A 26,823-nucleotide genomic window follows, 5' to 3' on the forward strand; every position below is an offset into this window, starting at 1 on the left:
TCCCACTGAGCAGCTGCAGCACCCAGTGGGAATCCAGCTGCCTGGCCTGGGACTTGGCACAGGGCTGGTGCAGTGGCAGTGAACAGGCCAAACTTAGGCAGGAAGTGTTGCCGAGGGCTGAGCTGGTGATCGTCCAGGGAAAGGACCGGGACTCCTACCGGGGCTCATTGGATGCCGATCAGGAGTTTGTGGGGGAGAAAACGGAGGTGAACGTGTGGCACTATGTGTTGTTGCCTGAGCAGATGGGGCATCTGCACAAGGAGAAGCTCCCCAGCCCCAGGCTGGACAGGACAGCCCTGAGTTATCAGCTCCAGCCTAGGGGCTGACAGAGCCCTGGGCAGCCCACACCCAGGAACCTGGCATGGGGACCAGTACGAGGGCCCTGGGAGATGGAGGGAGCCACCCAGCTGCTAAGCCCTGGACGCTGGGAGCAGGGGAGATGCTTTTCACAAGTGACTTGGGATTTTGGGTGTCTCGGTTTGTGGGACACCTGGAAGGGCCCAGCTCCAGAGGGGGCTGAGCAACCTGCTGCCAAGAGCTGGCCCTGCCAGGGGCCCCAAATCACTTGTCGCTTCTGAAAACTTTGGCCCTTGTCTGGGCCCGTTTGTGCCTGATGGGCTTCTCTGGAGGCCCCAAATTTCTGTGTCACTATCGAGTCCAATGAAGTGAGGAAACCTGCCCAGGCTTCTGCCAGAAGGACTCCGAAACCAGCAAGGGGATGGCGGGAACGGTCTGCTGGGAAAGGGCAGAAGCCTCCCGTGCTGAGGCCGCGAGCTCCCCAGGAGGATGGGGAGATGGCTGGGGATTGGCCCTCAGCACAGCTAATGCACCGATCCCTCTGCTGCACCGACTCCATGCCGCTACCCCTCACCACACAGAGAGCTGGGCCCAACCGGCTGCTGGCCATAGTAGCTCATGGTGAAACCCTGCAATCCTGCCCCACCCCGGCCTTTCCCATTCCTGCTGCCAGAGCAGGGCGGCAGCCTGAGCCAGGGGCACATTCATCTCTGCGCTGAGAGCTGCCCGGACACTGAGCAGAACCAGAGCCCAGTGCTGGGACCCCGAGACACTGATGCCCCGGTGCCCCAACGGGCAGGCAAAGCCCCTCCCAGGGCCTCTGCCTCCTGCCATGAGGACTAGTGCTCACTTTGGGCTGCAGCCCTTCAGAATAGCAGGGTTGAACTGGGTGAGATCCGCTTCCACCCGTCTCCTGACAGAGCCATCCAGGGAGCTCCAGCCAAGCCCCCCAGCACCTGGCCTGGCTGCCCCTCCGTGCTGCTGTGAACACCCTGTCAGCACCAGCACAGACCCTCCCTCCAGCACTGATGTCGCCTGCCAGGGGCATGACATGACACGCCAGCCCTGGGACCCGGAACTGCTGCTTCCCAGAATGCTTCAGCCAGGGAATCGGCTGATGGGTTAGACGCCACTGCGGTCTCCTGGCACCCAGCAGGCAAGTCTAGTGGGGCTGTGGGGAGAGGGTGTTTCTGACCCTGGACGAGGGTCCTGCTGCGCCTGCACCCAGCACATAGTGTAACAAGGAGCCGTGCTGGGCAGGGCCACGGTGCCTGGGGGTGATGGACAGAGAGCGTGTGGGCAGCCCATCGCCCCTTTACCTGGCCTGGCTCTATTATGGCAGGTGGGGTTCCCTGTGGGCTGAGCCCCCCCTCGATCCCCCTCAAAAGCTGCTGTCCTGGAGCCCGTCCCATAGCCAAGGTAAGCTGGAGGGTGCTGTGGCTGGAGGCTTCACCAGCAGCTGTGAGAGCTCTGGCCCCGGGGCCAGAACTGCAGCCACGGCTGTGCCAGACGCCCTGCATGGCTGCATGTGGCTGTCCGAGCCCTTTCCTCTCCCCGCCCCCTCCACTGGGAACAGCCTGTCCCTTCTCGAGAGAAGCTGTTGAAAGTGCGGCTGGTTTCCTGTGTGCAGCTCTAATGAGTAACTGCCATTGGTCACCAGCCCTGCAACCTCCCAGACCTACCCCCTGCAGCTGCAACTCTGCACCCGACCTGCAAATACTGGAACATTGTTTACACATCGATTCTGCTGCCGTCACCACTGGGGATATAAATCAGGGCTGGTCCCCCGGGTTCATGCATTTGGGGACTGGCATTGCCTGGGAGCAGGTTTCAGGGCAGAGCAGTCCAAGACCTCCCACCTCTCTTCTCCACATTCCTGCCCCTCTGACGCTCCCCTCTGGGTTGCTCTGCAGGTGAAGAACATGGAGAAGCTGCAGTTTTGGCTCCTTGTCATCGCTGGCTTCTCAGGAGCCGTCGCCCAGACAGGTAGGGGTAGAGCTGGCTGTGCCAGGGAATCAAGCCCTGGCTGAATCTGCAGAAGGATGGGGCTGGCAATTGACTTCAGCAGGGTTTAAGATGGCCCTTGTTACTGCGATGCTGCTGCAAAAAAAAAAAAAAAAAAAAAAAAAAGCAAATGTTATTTTAGGTTGCATTACCAGAGGCATGGCATGCAAGTCATGGGTGGTGATAGCACCGCTCTACTCAGTGCTGGTGAGGCCTCAGCTGCAGAACTGTGTCCAGTTTTGGTCCCCAATGTATAGAAAGGATGTAGATAAACTAGCAAGGATCCAGAGGCGAGCAACAAAGACGATCAAGGGGAGGGAATGCAGGCCATATGTGCACAGGCTGAAGGAACTGGGTATGTGTAGTTTGGAAAAGAGGAGATTAAAGGGGAGTATGATAGCGGTCTTCAACTACGTGAAAGGCTGCCATAAAAAAGATGGAGAAAAGTTGTTCTCTTTTGCCACAGAGGGCAGGGCAAGAGGCAAAGGTTCAAACTACAGGACAGCAGATTTAGATGAAAAACTTCCTAACGGTAAGAACAGTAGGCCAATGGAACAGACCCGAAGGGAGGTTGTGGAAGCTCCTTCACTGGAGGTTTTCAAAAGGAGGCTGGAACCATTGGTCTTGGATGGCTTAGACACAACAAATCCTGCACCTTGGCAGGGGTTAGACTAGATGACCCTGGCGGTCCCTTCTAACCCCCAGGGTCTATGATTCTGTGGAGGATCCTTCCAAACCCTCTTCCTGGCTTGCTTGTTGAGTGCATGGGGAGGGGACGAGCTGGGCTGGGTGCTGGGACCCTCACTCACTCAAGCCCCTCTGCTGCAGTGGGCCTGAGTGCTGGGGGAAGCTGTGAGCTGTCTCTGCAGTGACAAAATTCCCAGGTTCTTGGCTCAGCAGCTCTTGGCACTGAGAGTTGCCCCCACACAGCAGCTGCAGAGAAACAGGGGCGAGAGGAAAACAAGGGAGGGAGAAATAGGGTGACCAGATGTCCCGATTTTATAGGGACAGTCCCGATATTTGGGGCTTTTTTTTATATGGGCTCCTATTATCCCCCTCCCCATCCTGATTTTTCACACTTGCTGTCTGGTCACCCTAGGGAGAAAGGAGGTTGGGGGAGGACAGGGCTCCATGGGGCATCGGCCAAAGCACCCACCTCCCAGCGCTAAGTCTCATTGCCAGATCTACTGCACAGCCTGAGACAGAGGTGCCTGGGCAGAGCTGTGGGTGGGGGGAGACCAGGGCTGGGATAGCAGAGGGCTGCGGGTCAGGACTGAAGGGTGTATAGGGCCCTTTGCACAGCAAGAGCAGAGGCCTGTGGATTGTGGCTGGTGGCCATGGGCAGAGGCTAGCGCGTGCGTGGCTGGGAAGGGGTGTGAATGTCCAGGGGTGGGAATATCAGTTTTTCTGCAGGCCAGGGCTGGGGGGCAGCCCAGACTGGAAGGGAAGCAGGTACCGAGATCAGGGTCCCATCTCGGCACAGCGTGAGAGGGAAGTTCACCCTGTCAGTCCAGCCTGTCCCTCGCCGGCCAGGACTGAGCCTCCTGTCTGAGAACCTGGTCCAGGTTCCATCCAGCCTCAGCAGGCACAGGACCAACTCCTCAATTGGTGCAAATCAGCAGAGCTCTGGTGACTTGACTCATTGTGCCTCCATTAACACCAGCTGCAGCTCTGGCCCCACATGTATGAGAGGCTGAAATTTCCTGCGCCTGAGCACCCAGGGGCACAAGGAACCGCTCCCCTACAGGAAGCGAACAGCAGCACCCCTCACAGGGCACTTTTCACCAGGGGATCCGCAGGCATCATGCAGATGAGCAGGGATGCACTCACAGATTGCCCCGTCCCCGAGCAGGCAGCCACTGGGGGGGTGGGTCCCAGTGACTATTCGTGCACCCCCTGGCTGAACCGCCCCCCCAGCAACCTGCCCCCCCTGCCCGAACTGCCCCCCCAGCATTCTGCACCCCCTGCCCAACCCCCCCAGTACCCTGTACCCCCTGCCAAAATCATCCCCAGCACCCCCAACCAAACCGCACCCTGCACCTGAATCATCCCCTGAGCCCCCCCAAATCTCCCCGGCAGTACCCTCCATCCCCCTGCCCGAATCACCTCCTGGGGTCCACCCCATGCCCCAATCCCCCCCAGCTCTGTGCTGGGCTTGGTGGGGAGTGCTCTGCTCCTGAGTCACTAGCCCACTTCCTGCGGGGCTGGCAGGGCAGCCAGGCCTCCTGCTTGCCCAGTCCTGGGGCAGCGATGGGGCAGGTCAGGGCAAGAGCCAGGCTGTGACGCCGGCACATAACCCAGCCTCACTGGCCACCTGTGTCTCCCTGGCAGATCTACACGGCAAAGTGTTCGTATTCCCTAAGGCGACTGCAACTGCCCACGTCATCCTGAAACCGAGGCTGGACAAGCCGCTGCAGAACCTCAGTGTGTGTCTGAGATTCGGGTGCGACCTGACCCGGGCCTACAGCCTCTTCTCCTACGCCACCAAGGCCAAGGACAACGACTTCCTCCTCTTCAAACCCAAGCCCGGGGAGCTCAGTCTGTACGTCGGAGGCGAACTGGTTACCTTCAAAGTCCCAGAAGGAAGAGACACAAGCACTGGGTGGGTGCATGTCTGTGCCAGCTGGGAGTCCGCCACCGGCATAGCCGAGCTCTGGGTGAACGGGAACCCTTTACCCAGGAAGGGGCTGAAGAAAGGCTACTCTGTCAGCAACCAGGGTGTGCTTGTCCTGGGGCAGGAGCAGGACACCCCGGGGGGTAACTTCGACATAAATCAGTCGTTTGTCGGGGAAATCACAGATGTGTACATGTGGGACACTCTGCTCTCCCCGGATGAAGTTAACCTTGCCATGAACAATGGGGTCCTGCCTCACCTCATCCTTGACTGGAGAACCCTGAGCTACGAGACCAAAGATTATGTTGTCATCAAACCCAGCTTGCTCCCGGTGTACTGAAGGCCCAGTGCAGCTTGGCTAGTGGGGCCGGAAAATGGGTGGGGGCACAAAGCAAGGAATTGTCTGTATCATTGTGGTAATGTAATAGACCTGTTCGGCCTGCAATGGGAAAGAGGCAGGTGCGCTCCGGAGATCTGCACATGGGCCTGGGACGAGGGAGCTCCTCATGTCTATCTCCAGCGCTGACCCCAACTCCCACTGGGACCTTGGGGAATCACATGGGCCAGATTTGCAAGGGTGCTCACCCTGTAACAGGGCCAGCCACTTCCGAGCACCCCCTAGTGGCCGGGGTGGATCTGCAGTGCCCTGTCTCAGTTTCCCCTCTTGGACTCTAAATAGCTCCTCAAAAGCCTTTCATGAGGCCAATTACGAACAGCCCTTTTTGGGGTCTTGTTTAGGGCCATAAAATGCCAAAGGATTCAAAGAGCCCCCCCCCCCAGCTTAGCCTATGAGCAGACCTCTCTACCTGCCTTGTCCAGCGCCCCATGGCTCCAAGGGGTCTGCAGGCAAAGCCCTTTGCTGGTCCCCCAGCCTCCCCATGTCTCTCAGGGTCCCTGCAGCACGCCCTCTGCAGCATCTTTGTGCCATTTCCGACTGGGATCAGCCCTCCTTCCTGAGGGGGCTGTTTGCTGCTGCAGCTTTGCCTGGCTCCCTGCCACTGCCCACAGCCCCTTCGTCTCTAACCCCCTCTAACCAGGTTAGTCACCTGGCTCCTTTCCCCTGGAAATGGCCGTATCACAGGCTGTGGCCATTCCCCTTGAGGGGCAGCCACCCTGAGGCACACACCTGTGTTGAGCTTTTGAGCACTCACCCCGCCCTCCGGTGAGGTGCTGATGGCAGCACTTGCCTCCTGAGGAGTTGGGAGGCAGGACCTGGGAAAAACTGCTTTGTGAACGGTGCCCAAGGGGTTCAGAAACCCGAGCCCCACTCAGTTCAATGGGAGTTTGTGCCCAGCCAGAGTCTGTGATGTGCTTGGAGCATGGCAGTGCTGGGAGTGTCTTCATGGTCACCATAAGCACAGCCTGCTAGAGCAGACCAGCTCCGTGTGTCCAACCTGATACGTTCCTGGGTTGGCTCAGTCGCTGGAGACGTTTCCTAGCAGGGGCGGCTCCAGGCACCAGTGCAGCAAGCGCATGCCTGGGGCGTCAAGCCACAGGGGGCGGCCTGCTGGTCGCTGTGAGGGCGGCAGTCAGGCTTCCTTCTGCGGCGTTTCTGCGGGAGGTCCGCCAGTCCCGCAGTTTTGGCGGTAATTTGGCGGCGGGTACGCTGAAGGCGCGGGACCGGAGGACCTCCCGCAGAACTGCCGCCGAATCCGCGTGAGCGGGGCGGACCTCCTGCAGAAATGCCGCCGAAGGCTGCCTGACTGCTGTGCTTGGAGCGGCAAAAAACACAGAGCCACCCCTGTTTCCCAGCCTGTGTACGTCAGTGTCTCCATTGCTGCTGGGTGGCCCGGGGGGGCATCCCAGGTACTAGGCCCAAGGAGCCCCACGGTTACCCTCCTGCCTCTTCACTGGGATGCCTAGGGCTGCGTTTACCTGTGTTGTAAGAGACTGTGCCATTGTCCCAGGGGCCTGGAGCCCTGCCAGCCCCAGTAAATGACCCTTTTAGCTGAGCTGTGCGCGTGGTTATTGGTGACCTGCAGGGCCCAGCGACACGGGTGCTGTGGTCAGACCTCTTCTCCCAGCCTGGGAGAGAACCGGTGGGTGGGGGCTCGTGGCACCAGGCCTTGTGCAGGTGGCTAAAGGGGGGTCTGAACAGTTATCCACGCTGTTTCTTTGGTTGCCAGGTGCCTGCTTTTCAACCAGAAAGTCCGGTTGAAAGGGGACCTGACAATGTCCGGTCAGATGTACTGAGCGGACATCAAAAGGGCAGTTACCGAAGGGTGGGGAGAGGCACCCCCTACTCAACCAGCCCACCTCCTACCTGCAGGTAGGCTCCTTGTCAGACTGCAGCAGCTCCTGCAGCCCCAGAGCAGAGGGAGCCCAGCTGGTGGGGGGAGGGAGGTGGAGACGATCCAGTGAGGGGAATAGGGGGAGAAAGGAGCGATTGACTGGGGTGGGGCCATGGGGGGAAGAGGTGGACAAGGAAACTGGGCCTCATGATAAGAGGTGGAGCAGGGGCGGAGCCTTGGGGAAGAGGTGGGGTAGGGGGCAGGGCCTTGGGGGTCTGGTTACCAGCAATCCAAAAGATGGCCACCCTCCCTGTTTCTGAGAGCTACAATGCATCGGTGTGCAGGAGAGACTGATTCCACAAAACAGCTGTCTGTGTCTACTGCTCTTCAAACAACACAAAGAAAATGGAGAAACCACACGGGTAACCTTGGGTCAGCCTCACGTTGCACACGTGCGCGCGCACACACACTAAGCTCAAGGCCTCCTATCCCCTCCAGGGGAAGGCAGGCATAAGCCGCTCCCCTTTCTCAGAGATGCTAGCTGAGTGACTGCACAGAACACATCAGGGACCAGATCCCAGTTCTAACCCTGAAGACTCCTGTCTCATCCCTGTGGTTACACTGCCTTAGGCCACAGCTAGCTGAAAAATGGAATTCCTGTCCTGACAGGAATGGTGACACTTTGAAAGGTAATTTTGTCCCAAATCAGGAGGAAAATTCAAAATCTCAGAATATTTTGCAGAACAAAATATTTTGATTTGGACCCATCAGAATGACCTTATCAGAATGTTTTATAGTGACACTGTCAAACCACTATAATGTAAGCAGGGTCTAAATGAGCTCTCCCCCGAAATCTAGTGATGAGCTGTGGAAGAGGACTTCAGAAGCTGATCTCATTTGCATGGGCACACCCACCCTGCCTAGGTGCTCAGCATGATGGGATTGCTTGCTCAAATGATCACTTTTGGCTGGTGTTGGATCCCCAGTCTCCTTGTTACTGGGGGCAGGGGCACTAAAGGGTTGTTATCCTTGTTGTGTGCATCAAGGGCAGCAGAACTGTGCTTGTCATGGTGTGATTGAGGGTCTCACCCTCAACTAATGACACTTGCTGGGCAGGGGACATGGGTTCCAAAGACCAGTAGTGGTGGTGACCATGAGCAAGTTTGTTTGGTGGGGGTGGGTGTTAGAGTTGATCTGATTTTTTTCCTCCTCTCCTTTCACCACTGTGTAATAAAAGAACTAATTTACACTCAGTTGAAAGTTTTGTTGCATGCTGGAGAGTTGAAATCAGTGATACCTAGGACTGAGTAGGGAGAGTGTTTCTGGTGTAAGAGGCTGTCCAGTATGTACCAGAAGTGAGGCTCCCATACTAACAATTAGAATCACTGAGAGCTGTGTTAAGTGGAGGGACTTGAAGGTATCTGGCAGGTTGAAAATCTGCTGGCATGATGCTCAGTGGAGAGGTGTATCAGTGAGCAGGCAAGGCAGCTGCTGGAGAGGACTGGAGTGGAGCACCACAGAGCAGTGTGGTGATCTGCCAGCAGAGGGGCTGGTGGAGGGATGTGGAGCACCAACTGGCCAGCAGGGCTGCTGCCAAAGAGGAGCAGAGGGCTGATCGGCAGGCAGGGCGGCCGGCAAAGAGGAGTGGCGAGCAAGTTCCTGGGCATCAGAGTGAGTAAGGTGCCAGGGTGGGCAGTGAACTCTGCAGATGTATCTCTGAACTCTGGGTCTGCACTGACCAAGGACAGCAACTGTAAATGGGGTGCAGAGGAGGGGTGGGCATGTTAAAGGGACTTTTGGTTGCTGGACTTAAGAACCTGAGGGGAAAAACTGTGACAAGTCGGATCACAGAAACTCCCTTGGGAGCTGCCACCCAATGTGCCAAGACTACTTCTACCCCTGCTTTCCCTCCCAGCTCAGGACTCCAGCAGCCTGTCTTGCTGAGCCAGACACACCCATCTGCTCCAACAAAGACCCAGGGTCTGAGCCATATGCCCCACTGCTACAGACTTAGCTGAAAGCAGCTTATAAAGTGTTCCTGTCTTTAACACTCAGATGCCCAACTCCCAGTGGGGTCCAAACCCCAAAGAAATCTGTTTTACCCTGTATAAAGCTTATACAGGGTAAACTGATAAATTGTTCACCCTCTATAACACTGATAGAGAGATATGCACAGCTGTTTGCTCCCCCGCCCCAGGTATTAATACATACTCTGGGTTAATTAATAAGTAAAAAGTGATTTTATTAAATACAGAATGTAGGAGTTAAGTGGTTCCAAGAAGTAAAAGACAGAACAAAGTGAATTACTAAGTAAAATAAAATAGAACTCGCAAGTCTATGTCTAAGAAAACTGAATACAGATAAAACCTCACCAGTTCCAGTAAGCTTCCTTTTACAGACTAGTCTCCTTCTAGTCTGGGTCCAGCAATCACCCCTGTAGTTACTGTCCTTTGTTCCAGTCTCTTTCAGGTATCCTTGGGGGTGGAGAGGCTATCTCTTTAGCCAGCTGAAGACCAAATGGAGGGGTCTCCCAGGGGTTTAAGTGGACTTTCTTTTCTGGGTGGAGACCCCGTCCTCTCCCCTATGCAAAGTCCATCTCCAAGATGGAGTTTTGGAGTCACATGGGCAAGTCACATGTCCATGCATGACTCACTTTTTACAGGCAGCAGCCACTGTTTACTTGCTGCCTTGAACATCCTCATGTAGACTTCTTATGTGGATTGGAGCCTCCCAAGATCCATTGTCTCTTAAGTGCTTCTTGACTGGGCACTTAATTTGCACATTCCTTTCTCAAGAAGCTGACCAAATGCTTTACAAAGGCTACTTAAAAATCAAGCCAGTGCCCAGCCAATATTCATAACTTCAAATACAACAATGATACATGCATACAAATCAGATTAATAGATTCAGTAGATCATAACCTTTACAGAGAGATGTTACATGACATATGTAGCATAAAACATATTACAGTTATATTATATATACAATCATAAGCATATTTCCATAAAGCCTTGTGGGGTACACTGTCGCAAATACAATACAATGTAAAAGTAATTTGAAATGAAAAAGTCAAACTGAGTTAAACTATTTCATGTTGATTTTTAATCTTTTTAGAAATGTTTCCCTCAGATGTTTTGTTGAAATTGACATGTTCCCACCAAACTCGACAATTTCGACTAAGCAGCCCTTTCTGATGGAAAACTGATCAACGAGTTTTCCTTTTGGCATGAATATGCCAGATCTCTGTTTGGCTGTCCTGCCTGTAGCACCTGATCTACCCACTTCCAGAGCAGGGAAGTGAACCCAGGGGTTACCATGTGCTTCTGCTGTCTAGCCAGAGGTGAAAGTGGGCCAGTATGGGCCAATACGGCATATTGGTAAGAAGTGGCTGCCGGTACCGGCCCATACATAGCCCACGTTAAAGTGCTGCCATGGCAGTGCTTTAATGTCACTGACCCTTTTACGCCCCACCCCCAGTGCCGCTGCCGACCGGGGGGAGGGGTTGGGGGGCAAAAGATGCAGCTGCCCCGGGGCCCAGCAATTTAAAAGGGCCTGGGGCTCCCAGCCGCCACTGCTACCGTGGCACCGGCCAGAGCCACAGGCCCTTTAAATCACCATGAGAGCCCTGGGCGGCATGGGCTGGGCAACTTGGAAGGGCTGGCTGGGGGAGGCTGACCCCAGCCCCACCCCTTCCACCCAAGACCTCACCCCTTCCAGGGGCCCAGAGCCGGGCCCTCATACTGGTAAGTATTTTATCTTACTTTCACCCCTGTGTCTAGCCAAGAATGTATCACCCACTGCCAAAGCTCATGGTGTGTGGATCTGAAAGTCCTGTGTTCAAACCCTGCTGCAGACCCACGGGCTTGTAGTTACAGATCCCTGTGGAGGACTGGGAATGGGGAATCCTGGAATGGAGGGATGGGAGGATAGAGAGGTCCACACAGATTCTGGTGGGGTGAATCATGGGGGGAGGGAGAGGGAAGAGGGGCACACAGAGACCCTGGCATGGGAGGACGGTGAGAATGGGGGGGCACACAGAGCCCCTGGCATGGAGGAAAAGGGAATGGGGGGCACACAGAGCCCCTGGCATGGGGGAAAGGGGAATGGAGGGGCTCACAGAGCCCCTGGCATGGGGGGAAGGAGAATGGGGGGCACACAGAGCCCCTGGCATGGAGGGAAGTGTGGGGTGGGATGCAATTAATGCTGGTGGCAGGGGGAGCATGCGGGGTGGGGGGAGAGAAGTGACACAGCTTCTGGCAGGGGAAGGAGATTGGGGGACCCTGGTATGGGAGGAGGGGCTGGGGGCCACACAGAGCCCCTGGTATGAGGGAGCTGCACGGAGTCCCTGCAATAGAGGGGGCTGGGAAGGTGGCACTTGGGGAGATGGAGGGATGCCAGGAGCCCTGGGCTGTGCAATGAGCTTGGTCAATACAAATTAAGGAGTGTGTGGCCCCTAGTATTTCAGGTGGTTCACGGAGGGTCCACAGGCAATTTCTGGCAAAGCAAGGCTAGACTCCAAATTTGTCCTGGAGCAGAGTCACTGCAAATCCCAAACCAAACCTGTTTCCGAGCCCAGGCAGTGCAGAGGGAAGGTGCTGCCTCTCCCACAGCACAACGCACCACTACCCCACTGTGCCGCCCAGCGGAGCCCCAGACCATCATATTCCTTCTTGGGGTGGTGGTGGGGAACTTTCCCCTCAACTGTGAATTGTAGGAGATCCGCAGAGGCAGTGCTAGCCTCTTTTGTTGTAATAATGCACCAGAGATACAGCAGCGAGGCAGCGTGTTGTGCCCAGGGTGCCTCTGAGCTGCCCACCGCGAGCAGAGCGGGAAGTGAATTTGCTTAGATATATTATCATGGTCACAGTCTCTGGAGGGCTCCTGGTCTTTCCAATTCTACAATTGCCTTCACCTTCCACAGATCCAGCTGAGCTGCTCTGTCTCTGAGCACATTTCCACAGAGCCGGTTGCATGCAGCCAGGCCTGGCGTCCATGGCTGTACAGTCTGAGGTTCTTTCTGGCTCACTGCTGATTCTCTGTTCTAAATGGAGCGGTGCACAGAGCGCACCCGGCCTTGTGGGCCCTGCTGGAGGCCCTGTGGCTCTACTACTCCCTCCCTCCCCTCCCCCTGAAGGAGCAGCAGATGGGGGTCCTCCAGACCTGCCTAGACAGACTTCCTGGAAGCAGCCAATCAGAGCTCAGCAGGCTCAGATAAAAGGAGGGGCAGGGCCTCACCAGCTCAGTTGGTGGGCTGGGCTGACTTTGACCCAGGTCTGGTCCCTGGCTCAGCAGGGTGGAGTCATAGGGGACAAGGCATGGCTGGGTGGGTCAGTCAGTTCCTGGGTGGGACCAAAGAGGCTGTGTGGGGAGAGGCTAGGCTGGGTGGGTAGGCCTGTCTGTCCCCACCTGGGGCCATAGGGGGAAGGATGGAGCTCCGCTGCCACCACAGGAGATCAATGGGATGTATTTCCTGGTCCTGGGAGCAAGAGGCCCTGAGAGCTGTAACCCTGAGGTCATGGTGGGTGGTGAAGGGCCAGATGGGAAGACACCCAGGGAAGCAGTAGGAACTGATTGAAGGAAGAGTCCATGTCTGCTCTTTATAGTGTCCCTGGGTTGGACCTGGAGCCATGAGTGGCCTGCATCTCTCCCCTCATCCTCCCCCACACACATCCCAGCCACTGGCAAAGTGGCCTGAGCCCTGAGAAGAAGGCAACGCTACTTTAGAAGCCCAAGCAGAGGGCTAGATTTAAAGGGCCCAGGGACTGGGCTGAAGATCTTGGTGGAGGCAGACAGTTTGGTGAACTCTTTGCTACCCCGGACAAAGTCCATGACAACTGTGTGACTTGGCTGGAGGGCTGAGCCACTGAAGATCTGCTTATCAAGGTCATCAGCCCAACAGGGGGAGCCAGTAGTGGGGGAAAAGATTGCAGCACCACTCCCAGCCTCTTGGAGGCACTCAGGGGGAGAGTGCCCCCATCACAGTCATTTGGACTCATAACCACATTGCTCTGTAAACATACAATTGGAACAAGCAGAGAGCAGAATCCAAAAGGTTTTGTCAATGGATTTTGTTTGGACTGGAATAGCCATAGATGGAGATTCCCAAGGCCAGGATAAGCTTAGTGATTGCCAGGGAAGTGCATTAGCAGATCTGTATCAAGAGGGACCAGAAATCATCTCTGATTGGACCTTGGGATGGGATGGAGATGGCTGGCCACACCTCTTTTGGACATTTCTTTGGGGAGCCCTTTGCCAAAGGTTACAAACACCAGAATTAAACTCACCTATGGCTTATGCAAGCCATTTGCCTCTAGACTTTGGGGAGCTTTTCCCCTAGATAATCATATGTTAAATAAGGTTAAAGTGTAGGATTATAGAATGATAAGATTGATCAGTATTTAGAGGGAACTATTTATTAGATATCTAAGTAAGAAAGGCTAAAGTGCAAGACCCGTAGGCTGAGGCTTGCAGAACTTTAGCTTCGCTATTTTAGGCTTTGGAGCTAAGAAATGCGACATAAGTAAGTAACTGAAGAATAACCCTATGCCCTAAGACTATGGGAAAAGAGGTAACAAGTGGTAATATTGCAAAAAGTAGATGGAAGATTAATTTGAAATCATAAAAATGCTGTAGAGGCACATCTGTCTCCAACATGTGTCTTAACCACACAGTACAGGATGTGTGTCAATGCTAATGAGAATAAAGAGAACCTACACAACCTATGAAAGTTGGGGTCCCATATATTTCTGGGGGACACAGACCACTAAGGAAAAAGAGGGTTGACACTTTCATGGACATATGCAGAATGTAGGTATAGACAGATTCACTTTATAAAAAGGGGGTGCCTGGGAAAATGGACCTTCCCTCGACTGATGATCAATCCATGAGAGAGCCATCAGACTCTAACAGTATCTAGGAGGATGTGAGTATGTCTGCAGTTATAATTGGTGCATGGGTATATTTAGGCATTATATATGCTGGGACATTCATATCTTTGTTGGTAACTTTAATAAAGTTGATAAAAGATAGCGGAGCTTGTTCTTGTGATTGTCTGTGTTACTTGCCTATGGTTTCATGTGTTTCCATGAGCTCTAGATCTAAAACAAGCAGAGATAACTCTTGAGACTATAGCTGCCAAAGCCAAACCCTCGATAATGTAATATAATATCACTAAAATTGACTTTAAATAAAAGCAAAGGCTACAAAGCAGTGCATGGAAGATAAGGCGACTGACCTGGATTGTACCCACACTGCAACATGGCATCCAGAGCCAACCACGTTTCCCTTCTGTCACGCTCCCTCCAATGAGCCTTTGTCAGGTACCTCCCAAGGCAGCATTAAGCATAACCACCATTGACAGCACCAGGATTCTAGGTGTAACTGGCTCCACAAAGGGAATTTGGTGGCCAAGGGACTTGAATTGACACCAGATTAAGAGATTTTATATAAATCATTTCTGGCACAGGCGATGATCTATTTCAAACAAAGCATGCCATGTAAGATATCATATGAAAGGTCATGATCTTCTGAAACCCGTTGTTCTGTTCAAATATGTATATCGTTATTGTGTATGAAGTTATGAGATTTTGCTCTATGATTGTTACTGGAATATGTTGTAAGTTTGACGGTCTCTACTGCTAGGTGGTGATCCATTCCCAGGAGGGTGTTAAGTGACCATTAATCAGCAGGGGAGTTGTAAACAAGGGATTTACAATTCTGTAAGAGAAGCACCACACAATGGGGGATTGCTCAACCCTGTGAGTCAGCAAAGCCCAGCAGGACATGTCTGGCCTAGTGTTTTCCAGGCACATGGACTGAGGATATAATATAGAGGACAGTGGCATCATACTTTGACCTTTCTCCTTCCCCACCTACGTGGGAAGCAACAAGAACACTGAGAAGACAAAGACTTGAACTGAGGAGACTGGTCCCAGGCTTAAAGGGGAAACCTGTGTATTTAGGACTATAACCTACCTGCCACATCCAGTGGGGTGAGAGAACTGCTTGATCCAAACACTGCCTAGTCCAGGGGTTGGCAGCCTTTCAGAAGTGGTGTGCCGAGTCTTCATTTATTCACTCAGATTTAAGATTTTGCGTGCCAGTCATACATTTTAACGTTTTTAGAAGGTCTCTTTCTATAAGTCTATAATATATAACTAAACTATTGTTGTATGTAAAGTAAATAAGGTTTTAAAAATGTTCAAGAAGCTTCATTTAATATTAAATAAAAATGCAGAGGCCCCGGACCGGTGGCCAGGACCCGGGCAGTGTGAGTGCCACTGAAAATCAGGTCATGTGCTGCCTTTGGCACGCGTGCCATAGGTTGCCTACCCCTGGCCTAGTCTAATAAGGTTTAAGATTTAGACTGTGTGCTTACCTTTTATTTTCTTTGGTAACTATCTCTGACCTTTTGTGCTTACCACTTATAATCACTTAAAATCTATCTTTCTGTAGTTAATAAATCTGTTTTAGGTAAAATATAAAACAATGGGTTTTAGTTGAAATGCTTTGGGAAATCTCAGCTCAGGTTACAAAAGCTACTGTGTGTTCGCTCCACGTCGAGGGAGAGGCAGACTGGGTAAGGAATTTACACTGGTCAGGCTTCCGACCACGACAAGACAGTACAGTTTTGGGCTGCAAGGCTGTGGGCTTGGGAGATTGCTGGTACTTTTCTCTGTGTGATTTGTGAGTGGCTCGGGGAGCATTCATGCAGTCTAGTTGGGTGCGGAGCTCCATGTGCTGTTGTACTGAATGATAACAGTGCTTAGAGGGGTTTGCTGCTTGTTACTAGCAAAGCATTGTGAGAGACAGCCCAGGCTGGAGAGTTAAAGGGGCACAGTGGTACCCCAGTTCCAGGTTGTACCCCGGGGATCCTGTAACACTATGGAATGGGGACTATTTGTGGGGTTCCTGTGTGTGTATTAATATTGAACAGGATCCTCTTGTTTGATTCTCACACAGAAGAACTGACTCCTGTGGTGGCCATGAACATTAGGAACCCAGAATTCTCAGAGCCCTCTGACACAGCGGGTCACAACCTGGACAACCTGGATTCCCATTCTTAGACTGTACCCAGTGGAGCTGTACTGGGATTCTCAATACACCACAGGCTGCAGAGGGGCAAATCAGCTCATTTATTGGGATACAGAATCACACCAGGCTTTAGACACAGGTAAATGCCCAAATGACACAAACACCAGGGATTGGTGGATTTCACACTGTGCCCACAGGGTTCACAAGATCAGAGGTTGACACTAGTTTTGCTCAGATGCCACTGGACTGTGTGCATCACTATTCTCTGTCATGCACCAATGGGGTTTGGAGCTGGATGGCCAGGCCCCTTTTCCCAAGGCAAGACTGCATTTTAATAGGACCTTATGCCAGCGTGGGTTTCAGTACCACATAACCCTTTATTTGATACTGCAAACTACCCCAGCCCACAATGGAGGTGGGCAGCTGCGAATTGTCATTGGCAGCCTGCATTGCAGCAGTTGGGGTGGCACGGTCCCACATGTACACATCAGCAATTTCCCCTACAAATGACTGCTTGGCATCAAATCCACCCCCAAAGGAGTCCTGCTCCTGCCCCAGGATGATCACACCCTGGTTGCTGACAGAGTAGCCTTTCTTCAGCCCCTTCCTGGGTAAGGGACTTCCGTTCACCCAGAGCTCGGCTATGCCGGTGGCGGACTCCCAGCTGGCACAGACATGCACCCACCCAGTGCTTGTGTCTCTTCCTTCTGGGACTTTGAAGGTGACCAGGTCGCCTCCGACGTGCAGAATGAGCTCCCCAGGCTTCTCTTTGAAGAGGAGGATCTCATTGTCTCTGGCCCTGGTAGCGTAGGAGAACAGGCTGTAGGACCGGGTCAGGTCAGTGAAGTATCTCAGACACACGGTGAAGGTCTGCAGAGGACCACTGTTATTCATGTTCAGGATAACGTGGGCATCAGCAGACTCCTTTGGAAAAACAAACACCTGCCCATAGAGATCTGTGTGGAGAAGTGAGAGGAAAAGGCTGGGTTCTCTATCAGGCTGACACTCTTCTTACTAAGACAAGTCATTCGAATGTTTCCAAGGCGGTTAGCTTTTCCAGCCCTGGGCCTCCCCCTGCTGTTCCAGTCCCACCGTACACAGCTCTGTCAGGTAGGGTTGCCAACTTTGTAAGTGCAGAAAACTGAACACCCTTGCCCTGTCCCAGCCTTGCCACTTCCCTGAAGTCCCACGCCTTCTCCAAGGCCCCATCCCCACTCTCTCCATAACCCCCCCCCACACACACATCGCTCGTGTGATGGAGCACGGAGCAGGGCAGATTTGACCTGGGAATGTTGCCAGGGAGTTACATTGGGGGTGAGAAGGAAGCTACCTGAGCTGTAACCTGAGCCAGGAGAAGGGTGGGGAGAAGTGACACCTTCTGCCGGGGAGACTGAACAAAGTAGAGGAGGAGCAGAGGGCAGGGGGGAGAAAGCTGCTGGAGGAATTTTGAGTGTCAGTTTGGGCTGGGTGATACAACGCAAGGAACCCCAAGCTGGGGTCTAAAGCTCCTTGAACCCCCCCAGAAGGACTTGATTGAAGGGTTCTGGTTGTACCTACATGCTCTGCTTGGGACTGTGCTCCTGTCATCTAATAAACCTTCTGTTTTACTGGCTGGCTGAGAGTCACAGTGAATCTCGGGAAAAGGGGTGCAGGGCCCTGACTCCCCAACACTCCGTGGTAGCTCGCTCTTCCCCACCCTCACTCACTTGCTCATTTTCACTGGGCTGGGGCAGGGGGTTGGGGTGCGGGAGGGAGTGAGGGCTCCAGTTGGGGATGCAGGCTCTGGAGTGAGGCTGGGCATAAGGGGTTTGGGGTGCAGGAGGAGGCTGTGGGGTGGGCCAAAGTGTTCAGAGTGTGAGAGGGGGCTTTGGGCAGAGGCAGGGGGTTGGGGTGTGGGAGGGGGTACAGGCTCTGGGCTGTGGGCTTGGGCTCCGTGGTGGGTTCAGAAATGAGGAGTTCAGGGTGCTGGAGTGGGTGAGGGATCCAGTTGGGGACAAGGGCTCTGGAGTGGAGCCAGGAATGAGGGGTTTGGGGTCCAGAAGGGAGGTCTGGGCTGGGGCCGAGGGGTTCGGAGTGTGGGAGGGGGCTGTGGGCTGGGGCAGGGGGTTGGAGTGCAAGGTGCAATCTCCCCACGGTGTTTACCACAGGCTGCTCCCGGGAAGCAGTGACAGGTCTCTCTGGCTCCTAAGCAGAGGCACGGCCAGGTGGCTCCACACACTGCCACTTCCCGCATGCACCGCCCTCGCAACTCCTATTGGCCACAGTGTGGGGCAGCGCCTGCAGGTGGGGGCAGCACACAGAGCCCCCCTGGCTACTCCTCTGTCTAGGAGCCGGCCAGGCCAGCCACTTTCTGGAAGCCTTGTGGAGCTGGGCAGGGAACCTGCCTGCCCCACTGTGGCCAAATAGACTTTTAACAGCCCAGTCAGTAGCACTGATCAGAATCACCAGGGTCCTGTTTTGACTGGATGTTCTGGCCGATAAACGGACACCAGGCAACCCTACTGTCAGGGTAAAACTTTGGGTGCGGCTTCTGCTATGTCAGTTCTGGGCCCGCACTTAACTCTGCCAATGCAGCTCTGTCCTGGCCTACAGCACCAGCTAGAGAGTCTGGGGGTATGGCCAGGTCTCCCCTACCTCACCCTTACATGCAGTGATGAGCTGCCAAAACCTTCATTCGCTCCGGGTCTTCAGCAGCACTTTGGCAGCGGGTCCTTCAGTGCCACTGAAGACTCAGAGCGAGTGAATGACCCGCTGCCAAAGTGCCGCCGAAGACTTGGAGCGCCGCCCGGTGAGTAAGCCCCACGTGTTTTTTACGTGTTTTTTTTTTAAGTTCATCCCTGCCAGGGCCCTGTCAAAACTGTTCAAATTGGGTCCCACACTTCCTGAAGCTGGCCCCGCACATCAGGGTTGCAAAATTGTATCTGGGCCAGGTAGGGAAGGCTGTGCCCCCCAAAACAGCTGTCCTCCCCATGCAACACCCCCACGTCCTGCCCCCACTGCCCCCCTCAGAACCTGCAATCCATCAACCCCACCCCTGCTCCTTGTCCCCTGACCATCGACTCCCAAGATCCCCCCCACTCTAACTACCCTCCCAGGTCCCCACCCCCTACCCAACTCGCCCCGTTCCCTGTCCCCTGACTGCCCCGACCCCCTCCACACCCCTGCCCCCTGACAGCCGCCCCCCGAAACTCACTGTTGAATAATAGCTGACTGCATCTCCAAATACATATGTAGCCAATAAGTCAGATTTAATAGTCTTTATTGGATTCTGATATTTATTGCAAAATTGAACTAAGTGCTTTGATGATGCAGTTTTTACAAGCACTAGTATGAATTGAAGCTAGCAGTTACATTAATTTAATCTCTGTTCTGTGGATATGATGAAAAGCTTGGCAAGAATTTAAACAGTAGCCATGGCAAATGTTACAGAACACCATCGTGGGGTAAGGGATTATATAGCTACTGCCAGTGGCTGTAAACAAAAGAAATGATGTTTTAACAGTTAGCCAGTGAGAAACTATAGTATTTCCATTATTATACAAACAGGTCTTAAAATCATTGCCTTTCTTCCTGATGTGTTAAAAGCAATTACATTGGTTAATAAAATTCAAAGACAAGTTTTGTTTTTCCTAGTCACAAAGTGTAAAGGACAGATCCTTTTTAGAATGCTGGGTGATAGTCTTACCATTATCTCTCTAGATATTTTTCTATGTAAAACAAGTTACATATTTAACCCTGTCTGAAACAGAGAGGCAGATTAACACGAATAGATAATATAGGCTTTAAAAACAGAACTGCAGACTGGAGAAAATAAGGCAAAAATAGAAAGGAAATGTAGAGGAGAGGATTTTGCTCGGGTAACAGCAGCTATTATTTAGAACATACAGACAGGCAACTCACTGCCATCCTGGGATCCCATCCCTGTCTCCCCGCCCCTCCCTCCCAGCCTCGTCACCCCACAATTCCTCCCCCCACGAGCCTCGTCACCCCCCGATTCCTCCCCCCTCCCCAGCCCCGTCACTCTCTGATTCTTCCCCTCCCCTTCTTACCTTGGGCTCCGCAGGCTGCCAGCCGCAGTCTGATTCCCCTCGCAGCAGAGGTAGCTGGGAGACAAGACACCTCAGCTCTGTGCAGCTGAAGAGCTGAGAGTCCTTTGCTCTAGCGCTACCTTCCCCCGGTTTGCCCCGCAGCCCCCCAAACCTCATCACCCCCAATTCCTCTCCCTCCGACCCCAGGCTTGTCACCCCCGGATTCCTCCCCTCCGAGTCTCGTCTTACCTTGGGCTCCCGCAGAGTGATTGAATCAGCTCGGGCAGGAGAGCTGCAGTTTGATTCAATCAGCCTGCGGGACCCCAAGGTAAGAGGAGACTTGGAGGGGAAGAATCGCGGGAGGGGAGGAATCCGGGGGTGATGAGGCTCAGGAGGGAGAGGAATTGGGGGTGATGAGGCCAGGGGGGCTGCGGGGCAAACGGGGGAAGGTAGCGATCGGGCAAAAGACGCTCTAGCTGCACAGAGGAGGTGTCTTGTCTCCCAGCAGCAGCAGCGGCTGCTGGCTGTATGGTAACCCTAACAACCGGTTCTAAACCGGCTTCTAAATTTAGCACCAGTGGGAACCGTCTCCAGCTCACCACTGCTTACATGCCCTGAGTCAAAGCCAAGGTTTGACTAGCACCAGAATCTAACAGGAAGCTGGTGTGGCGGGCAGGGGGGCTGTGGAGAACAAGAACTAGGCAACCCAAGTGAGAACTCCCCAAAGCTCCTAGTGCTTCCCAGCACGGGGCCTGCCACATCCCAAGTATTGCTTCTCACACGGGAACGTCCCAGAGCCCTGTCCCCCACATTCCCGCAACCATTGCCTTGCAGGAGCAGTCTCCTCCCACTCGTCAGTGTGAACAGATGCCCAGGGGCATGTTGATAAGGGACACACCCATGGAGGGGTGGGGAGACACCTAGGGGTCATGGTGGAGTCTCCATCGCTGGCAATTTTTAGCTCAGGATTGGATGTTTTTCTAGAAGCTCTGCTCCAGGAATTAGTTTGGGGCAGGTCTCTGGCCTGTGCTATGCGGGGGTCAGACTAGCTATCTGGTGATCCATGAATCTACAAAAACAGCCTGGCTCAGAGCTACCCAAAGGAGCTTCCTGCACCTCAGTGGCAGAGGGAGGAGTGTGGAAAGGGCTCAGAGAGGCCAGACACCCCAGGGTACACACATATAGTCTGGGGAACATGGTCAAAAGCACCCCAGACATAGGCCGGCCGGCCAACCTCCACACATCAGAAATCCTGAGTCGCACCCTCGAAATCATGTGCTTTTATCTGAAGGGTGACATTGTGTTTTCGGTCTGTCAGCCCCTGCCTCTCCCATGTGGGGGTGACAATCAGTGCTGCCCCCTCTCCCAAATGTATTGACTACGTTGATTTTGGCCCTGGCTGCCAGAGCTCTCACCCCCACATCTGCCCATCCCCTGCCCAGCAATTAATGCTGCTCCCCAGTCCCGCCTTTTGGTGCAGCCCCCCCCAGCCCCACCTGTGCTCCTTCTGGGTCTCTTCAGCCCCCTCTCTCAGACCTGTGGGGGGTAGGGTGCTGCAGAGGGGTCCCCTCCCTTTGCAGACTGTGGAAGCGGGGTGCCTAGAGGGGCTCTTCACACTCCTCTGGCCCTTCCCAGGAGGGTGCCACAGTGGGCAGGGGCAGTGGTGCCATCCCATCCCCATAGTTCCCAGGAGGGGATGGGGCAGAGCTGCCCTGAGCTGCTGGGTCCTGCGCTCCCGTCCCTCGACCTTGGGTTGTTATGTGTGGAGAGGGGAGAGCTCTGCCTGAAGCAGTGGTCAGGCACCATTTCAGATTTTGGTGGTGGGGGACAACTTTAACCATGATTCCAGAGGCTACTTGGGCACCTGAAAACTCTTGGCTTTTTTTTTTTTTTGCAGAAAGCTTAGATCAGGGATCCCTAACGTGGTGCCCAAGGGTGCCGTGGCGCCAGTGGGGGCATCTAAATGCGCCCGCGTCCTGGCCGGCGGTCGAGCATCCGCTGAAATGCCGCCGAAATTCGGCGGCATTTCGGCGGATGCTCGACCGCCGCCACGGTCCTTCGTCTGGTGCCTGCCGGATGAAAAAGGTTGGGGACCACTGACTTAGAAACAGTGCTCCTGTCAGATAAGAATTTCTAATTCCTATATAAAGAAAGAAAAATAAATAAATATTAGACCCACTCAGCTCTAATACTAACACGTTCTGACATTTTGTGTCAAGTCACTTAAGGGACACTGATTAGGTTTAAAATGTTAATGTAAATTCATACTTTATTACTAACTCTTGAATACAACAACTGAAACAACTGTAGAAAAATCTAGATGACTTTCTACCACTTTTTTGCAGTTCATCAAGCTTGGAATAGATCATTTAATTTATGGAAACATCTTATTAGGGCAAAGCGCCGAGAGTTTATACTGCACCTGCCTGGGGCTCTAGGGGTGTTACAAATAATAGACTAGAGAATAACTTTAAACAGGAGTGAAACTGACACTTTCTAATCACTTTCATAGTATTGCCAACCCCAAATGTTCAAAAATCAAGAATCAGGCTTATCAAAAATCATGAAACTGGCTTTAAAACAATGAGATTATGTAAAAATAATAGATCTGGTGGTTTTTTAATTTACATTCTGCTTTTTGAGCTTTTAAGGTGCGCTGGGGTCATATTTTGAAATTTTCTCCACAGCCACAAGAGCTACAAACAGCTAGAAACAGCCCCCTGCCACCTACTTGGCGCCCTTGGCAGCAGTGGTTGGTTCTTCTGCCCCAGGAGGTGGGCAAGTGGGGCAGGCAGCCAGTCAGAGGGCTCAGATTTGCTAGAGGGCTGTAGCATCTCGCGTAATGGGCCAAAGGCTCCAGCCCGACCAATCCCGTCACAGTGAGAACGCAGTGGGAGCCGGCGGCACTGCACATGGGAGCCAGACTCAGTGACCCAGACGCTCCCCAGTCGGAGGCGTTTGGACAGTGCTCCCCCACGTCTCTGCTGCACTCTGCCCTGGTGATGCTCTCTGCCATGCCCAGGATGGGGCACTGCTCCCCCCTCCCCCCAGGACAGCCTGTGCACTGCACCCCTGCAGCAGCATGAAACACCAGGGCTCGGGACAGGGCTACTGCCCGGGCATTTCTGACAGGACCCAGCGCCCTCGGTTCAGTTTCCCGCTGGAACCCATGCTCAGCTGTGTCATTCTGTGCCCAGCCAGGGCTCGGCCCCTGGCACTGCCGCCTGCCCCTACCTGACTGGGTGACGGCTCCCGAGAGGCCAGCGAGGATGAGGAGCCAAAGCTGCACCTTCTCCATGTTCTTCACCTGCAGAGTGACCCAGAGGGGCAGGAACGTGGAGAAGGGAGGTGGGAGGCCCTGGACTGCTCTGCCCTGAAACCTGCCCCCCTAGGTGGAGGTGGGAGTGGGAGTGGAAACTTGTTCAACCAATCCCGTCCCAGGGGCAGAGTCTGGAATTCCCCTTTGGATCCGGATGTCAACCTGTCACCACCCTGCAGTTATTATTAACCCTTCCTATACTCTGCACCGAGCGCTGCCCCTTTATGGTGACACTCCCCATGCACACAGTGTCTCCTGACTGCATCCCGCTCTGCAACCAGCACCTTCCCATCTAGCGAGTCACCTGCTGGCAACTGACACATTTCACTGGGATTTTTGCTTCCTCTGCTAAACAATCTGGTTGTTAGTATATGGCCTGATCCAAAGCGCATTGAGGCCCATGGGAGACCCTGAGCTGGGTCTCAAGGGCTCTGGCCAGGGCCCATAATGCAGAATGCCTAGTTCTTAGGAATGTTGTAGCTGTGTAGCGGGATATAAGAGAGACAAGGGGGAGGGCATGAGGCAATATCTTTTACTGGACCAACTTCTGTTGGTGAGAGAGACAAGCTTTGGAGCTTACATAGGGCTCTTCTTGAGCTCTGGGGAAGGTACTCCGAGTGTCACAGCTAAATACAAGGTGGAACAGATTGTTTAGCATAAGGAGTTAACGTGTTGTAAAAGACCATTCAAGGTGAAGAGGGCAGTTAATTCCTCTGCAGTTCTAGCGCAAAGTGGGGTTACAGATTGATGGAATGAGCCATAAGTCCAGTGTCTTTAGCAAGTCCGTGATTTTTGGTGTCTAGCAAAATTATGAATTTAAGCTCCCAGACTGGTCTGTTGAGGGCCCTGGGCAGGTTCCCTTTGTGGACCAAGTCTGAGAGGTTAGATATAGAGTGATCATTTTGTGAAAAGTGTTCACCCAGGGGTCTGTGGTGTTTGTCATTTACCAGTTTTCCTGTGTGAGTTTTTGAGTTTTCGTATTGATTGTGTAGTTTCTCTCACATAGTCGATATTGGGGCATTTAGTGCACTTGATGAGGTGCACAACATGTTGTGATGGGCACGTATAGGACCCTGGGATCTTGAACTGGGTGTTGTGGGAGGTGTTGATGAGTGTAGCAGCAGTGAGATATGTCTTCAGGTTTTGCATCTGTCGGTCTGGCAGGGGCTGGTGTTACTCTGAGTTGGTGTGTCCTGGACTGTGGGGAGCTAGTTCCTGACGATGAGCTTGGCAAGGTTGTGAGGTTGCTAGAAGGCCAGAAGAGTGGGGGTGGGAAATTTTTCTTTCAGGATGTGGTCCCCATAGAGCAGTGGTCACCAACTGGTCGATCGCTATAGCCTGGTCAATCCTGGAGCCTCTTCCAGTTGCTTGCGACCTCCGGCCGCTAAAAGTCCTGCAGCACAGCAGGGCTCAGGCAGGCTGCATGCCTGCCCTGTCTCCACACTGCTCCCAGTCGCAGCAGGCTGTTGGCACGTCTCTGCGGCCCCTTGGGGGAGAGAATTAGGCCTTGGCTACACTGGAGAGTTGCAGCGCTGGTAGTGGCTTTACAGCGCTGCAACTTACTTCCCGTCCACACTGGCAAGGCACATACAGCACTGTATCTCCCTGGCTACAGCACTGGCTGTACTCCACTTCGGCCTGGGGAATAACGGCTGCAGCACTGGTGCTGCAGCGCTGGAGTGCCAGTGTAAACAGTGATTAATCTTACTATGCTGTAACTGACCTCCGGAATTTTCCCATAATGCTTTTAACTAAAGAACTCTTTGTTTTGTTATGATGCCTCTCTTTGTTTTGTTGTGAACTCGGGGTTCCCGGAGCTGCTTATCTAAAAAACAAACACAGCTCCTGTTTGCTGTGAATGAGGCAGGCAGGGGGATGAATGTCCACAGCTACTGTTTGCTTGAGGAAAGAAACAGCACGGCGGGGGAGGGGGGGAAGGGAGTCCATTGGAGCAGCTGCTTATCTGGTCTGAAGGCTATTTGCATTTAAGAGTGAATGAGAGAGGGGTGGGGGAAGTGGTCAGAATTTGTAAGGCAGGGAGCTGACACAGTGTCGGCTCCAAAAATCCACTCTCTCTCTCTCTCCCCCCCACGCTCCCTGTCACACTCCACCCCACCCCCCTCTTTTGAAAAGCACCTTGCAGCCACTTGAATGCTGGGATAGCTGCCCATAATGCACCGCTCCCAACACCGCTGCAAATGCTGCAAATGTGGCCACACTGCAGCGCTTTCCCTACACAGCTGTATGAAGACAGCTTTAACTCCCAGCGATGTACAGCTGCAAGTGTAGCCAAACCCTTAGGCACCTCCATGCTCTGCCCCTACCCTCAGCACCATCCCTGCAGCTGCTATTGGCTGGGAACCAGCCAATGGGAGCTGTGGGGGCGGTGCTTGTGGGCATGCAGACCCGCTGCCCCCCACCCACTCCTAGGGCCCTCAGAGACATGCCAGCAGCCAGCTGCCCCTCGGAGTGGCGTGGGGCCAGAGCAGGCACACAGCCTGTATGAGCCCCGCTGTGCCACTGGCTGGGAGATGCCTGTGGTAAGCACTTCTTGGCTGGAGCCTGCACCTTGCACCCCCTTCTGCACCCCAACACTGCTCCAGCCTGGAGCCCCCTCCTGCACCAACCCCCCTGCCAGAGCCCACACCCCTCACCCCTCCTGCACCCCAACACTGCCCCAGCCTGGTCCCCCCTCCTGCACCAACCCCCCTCCCAGAGCCTACACCCCTCACCCCTCCTGCACCCCAACACTGCCCCAGGCTCAGCCTGGAGCCCCCTCCTGCACCAACCCCCTTGCCAGAGCCCACACCCCTCACCCCTCCTGCACCCCAACACTGCCCCAGCCTGGACCCCGCTCCTGCACCAACTCCCCTCCCAGAGCCCGCACTCCTCACCCCTCCTGCACCCCAACACTGCCCCAGCCCAGAGCCCCTCCTGCACCCCAACACTGCCCCAGCCTGGACCCCTCACCCCTCCTGCACCCCAACACTGCCCCAGGCTCAGCCAGGAGCCCCCTCCTGCACCAACCCCTCCCAGAGCCCACGCCCTCACCCCTCCTGCACCCCAACACTGCCCCAGCCTGGAGCCCCCTCCTGCACCAACCCCCTCCCAGAGCCCAAGCCCCTCACCCCTCCTTCACCCCAACACTGCCCCAGCCTGGAACCCCCTCCTGCACCCAACATCCCTGCCAGAGCCCTCACCCCTCCTGCACCTCACACTGCCCCAGCCTGGAGCCCCTTCCCACACTCCGAACCACTTGGCCCCAGCCCAGAGCCCTAACCCCTCCCACAAACCAAC

The 26,823-nt window shown here is 54.1% G+C and overlaps 2 protein-coding genes across 3 annotated transcripts; one reads left to right on the forward strand and one right to left on the reverse strand.

Annotated features, from left to right (window-relative positions):
• Positions 1 to 2,021: 2,021 nt before the first annotated feature.
• On the forward strand, positions 2,022 to 6,019 carry LOC120390771 (serum amyloid P-component-like). 2 transcript variants are annotated; one of them, XM_039513638.1, is made up of 2 exons: positions 2,022 to 2,283; positions 4,633 to 6,019. In XM_039513638.1, exons 1-2 carry the CDS (start codon positions 2,220 to 2,222, stop codon positions 5,253 to 5,255), a joined length of 687 nt encoding a protein of 228 aa, XP_039369572.1. In that variant the 5' UTR covers positions 2,022 to 2,219; the 3' UTR covers positions 5,256 to 6,019. The 2 variants fall into 2 exon arrangements, with proteins under 2 accessions (XP_039369572.1, XP_039369571.1); XM_039513637.1 differs by lacking the exon at positions 2,022 to 2,283 and adding an exon at positions 2,436 to 2,833.
• A 9,699-nt stretch (positions 6,020 to 15,718) lies between these two features.
• Positions 15,719 to 23,526, reverse strand: APCS (amyloid P component, serum). The gene is made up of 2 exons (XM_039512925.1): positions 23,442 to 23,526; positions 15,719 to 17,135 (listed from the first exon to the last, which is right to left on the reverse strand). Exons 1-2 carry the CDS (start codon positions 23,503 to 23,505, stop codon positions 16,522 to 16,524), a joined length of 678 nt encoding a protein of 225 aa, XP_039368859.1. The 5' UTR covers positions 23,506 to 23,526; the 3' UTR covers positions 15,719 to 16,521.
• Positions 23,527 to 26,823: the final 3,297 nt, after the last annotated feature.

The sequence above is a fragment of the Mauremys reevesii genome, linkage group 24 (genome assembly GCF_016161935.1).
Source record: "Mauremys reevesii isolate NIE-2019 linkage group 24, ASM1616193v1, whole genome shotgun sequence".
NCBI lineage: Eukaryota > Metazoa > Chordata > Testudines > Geoemydidae > Mauremys > Mauremys reevesii.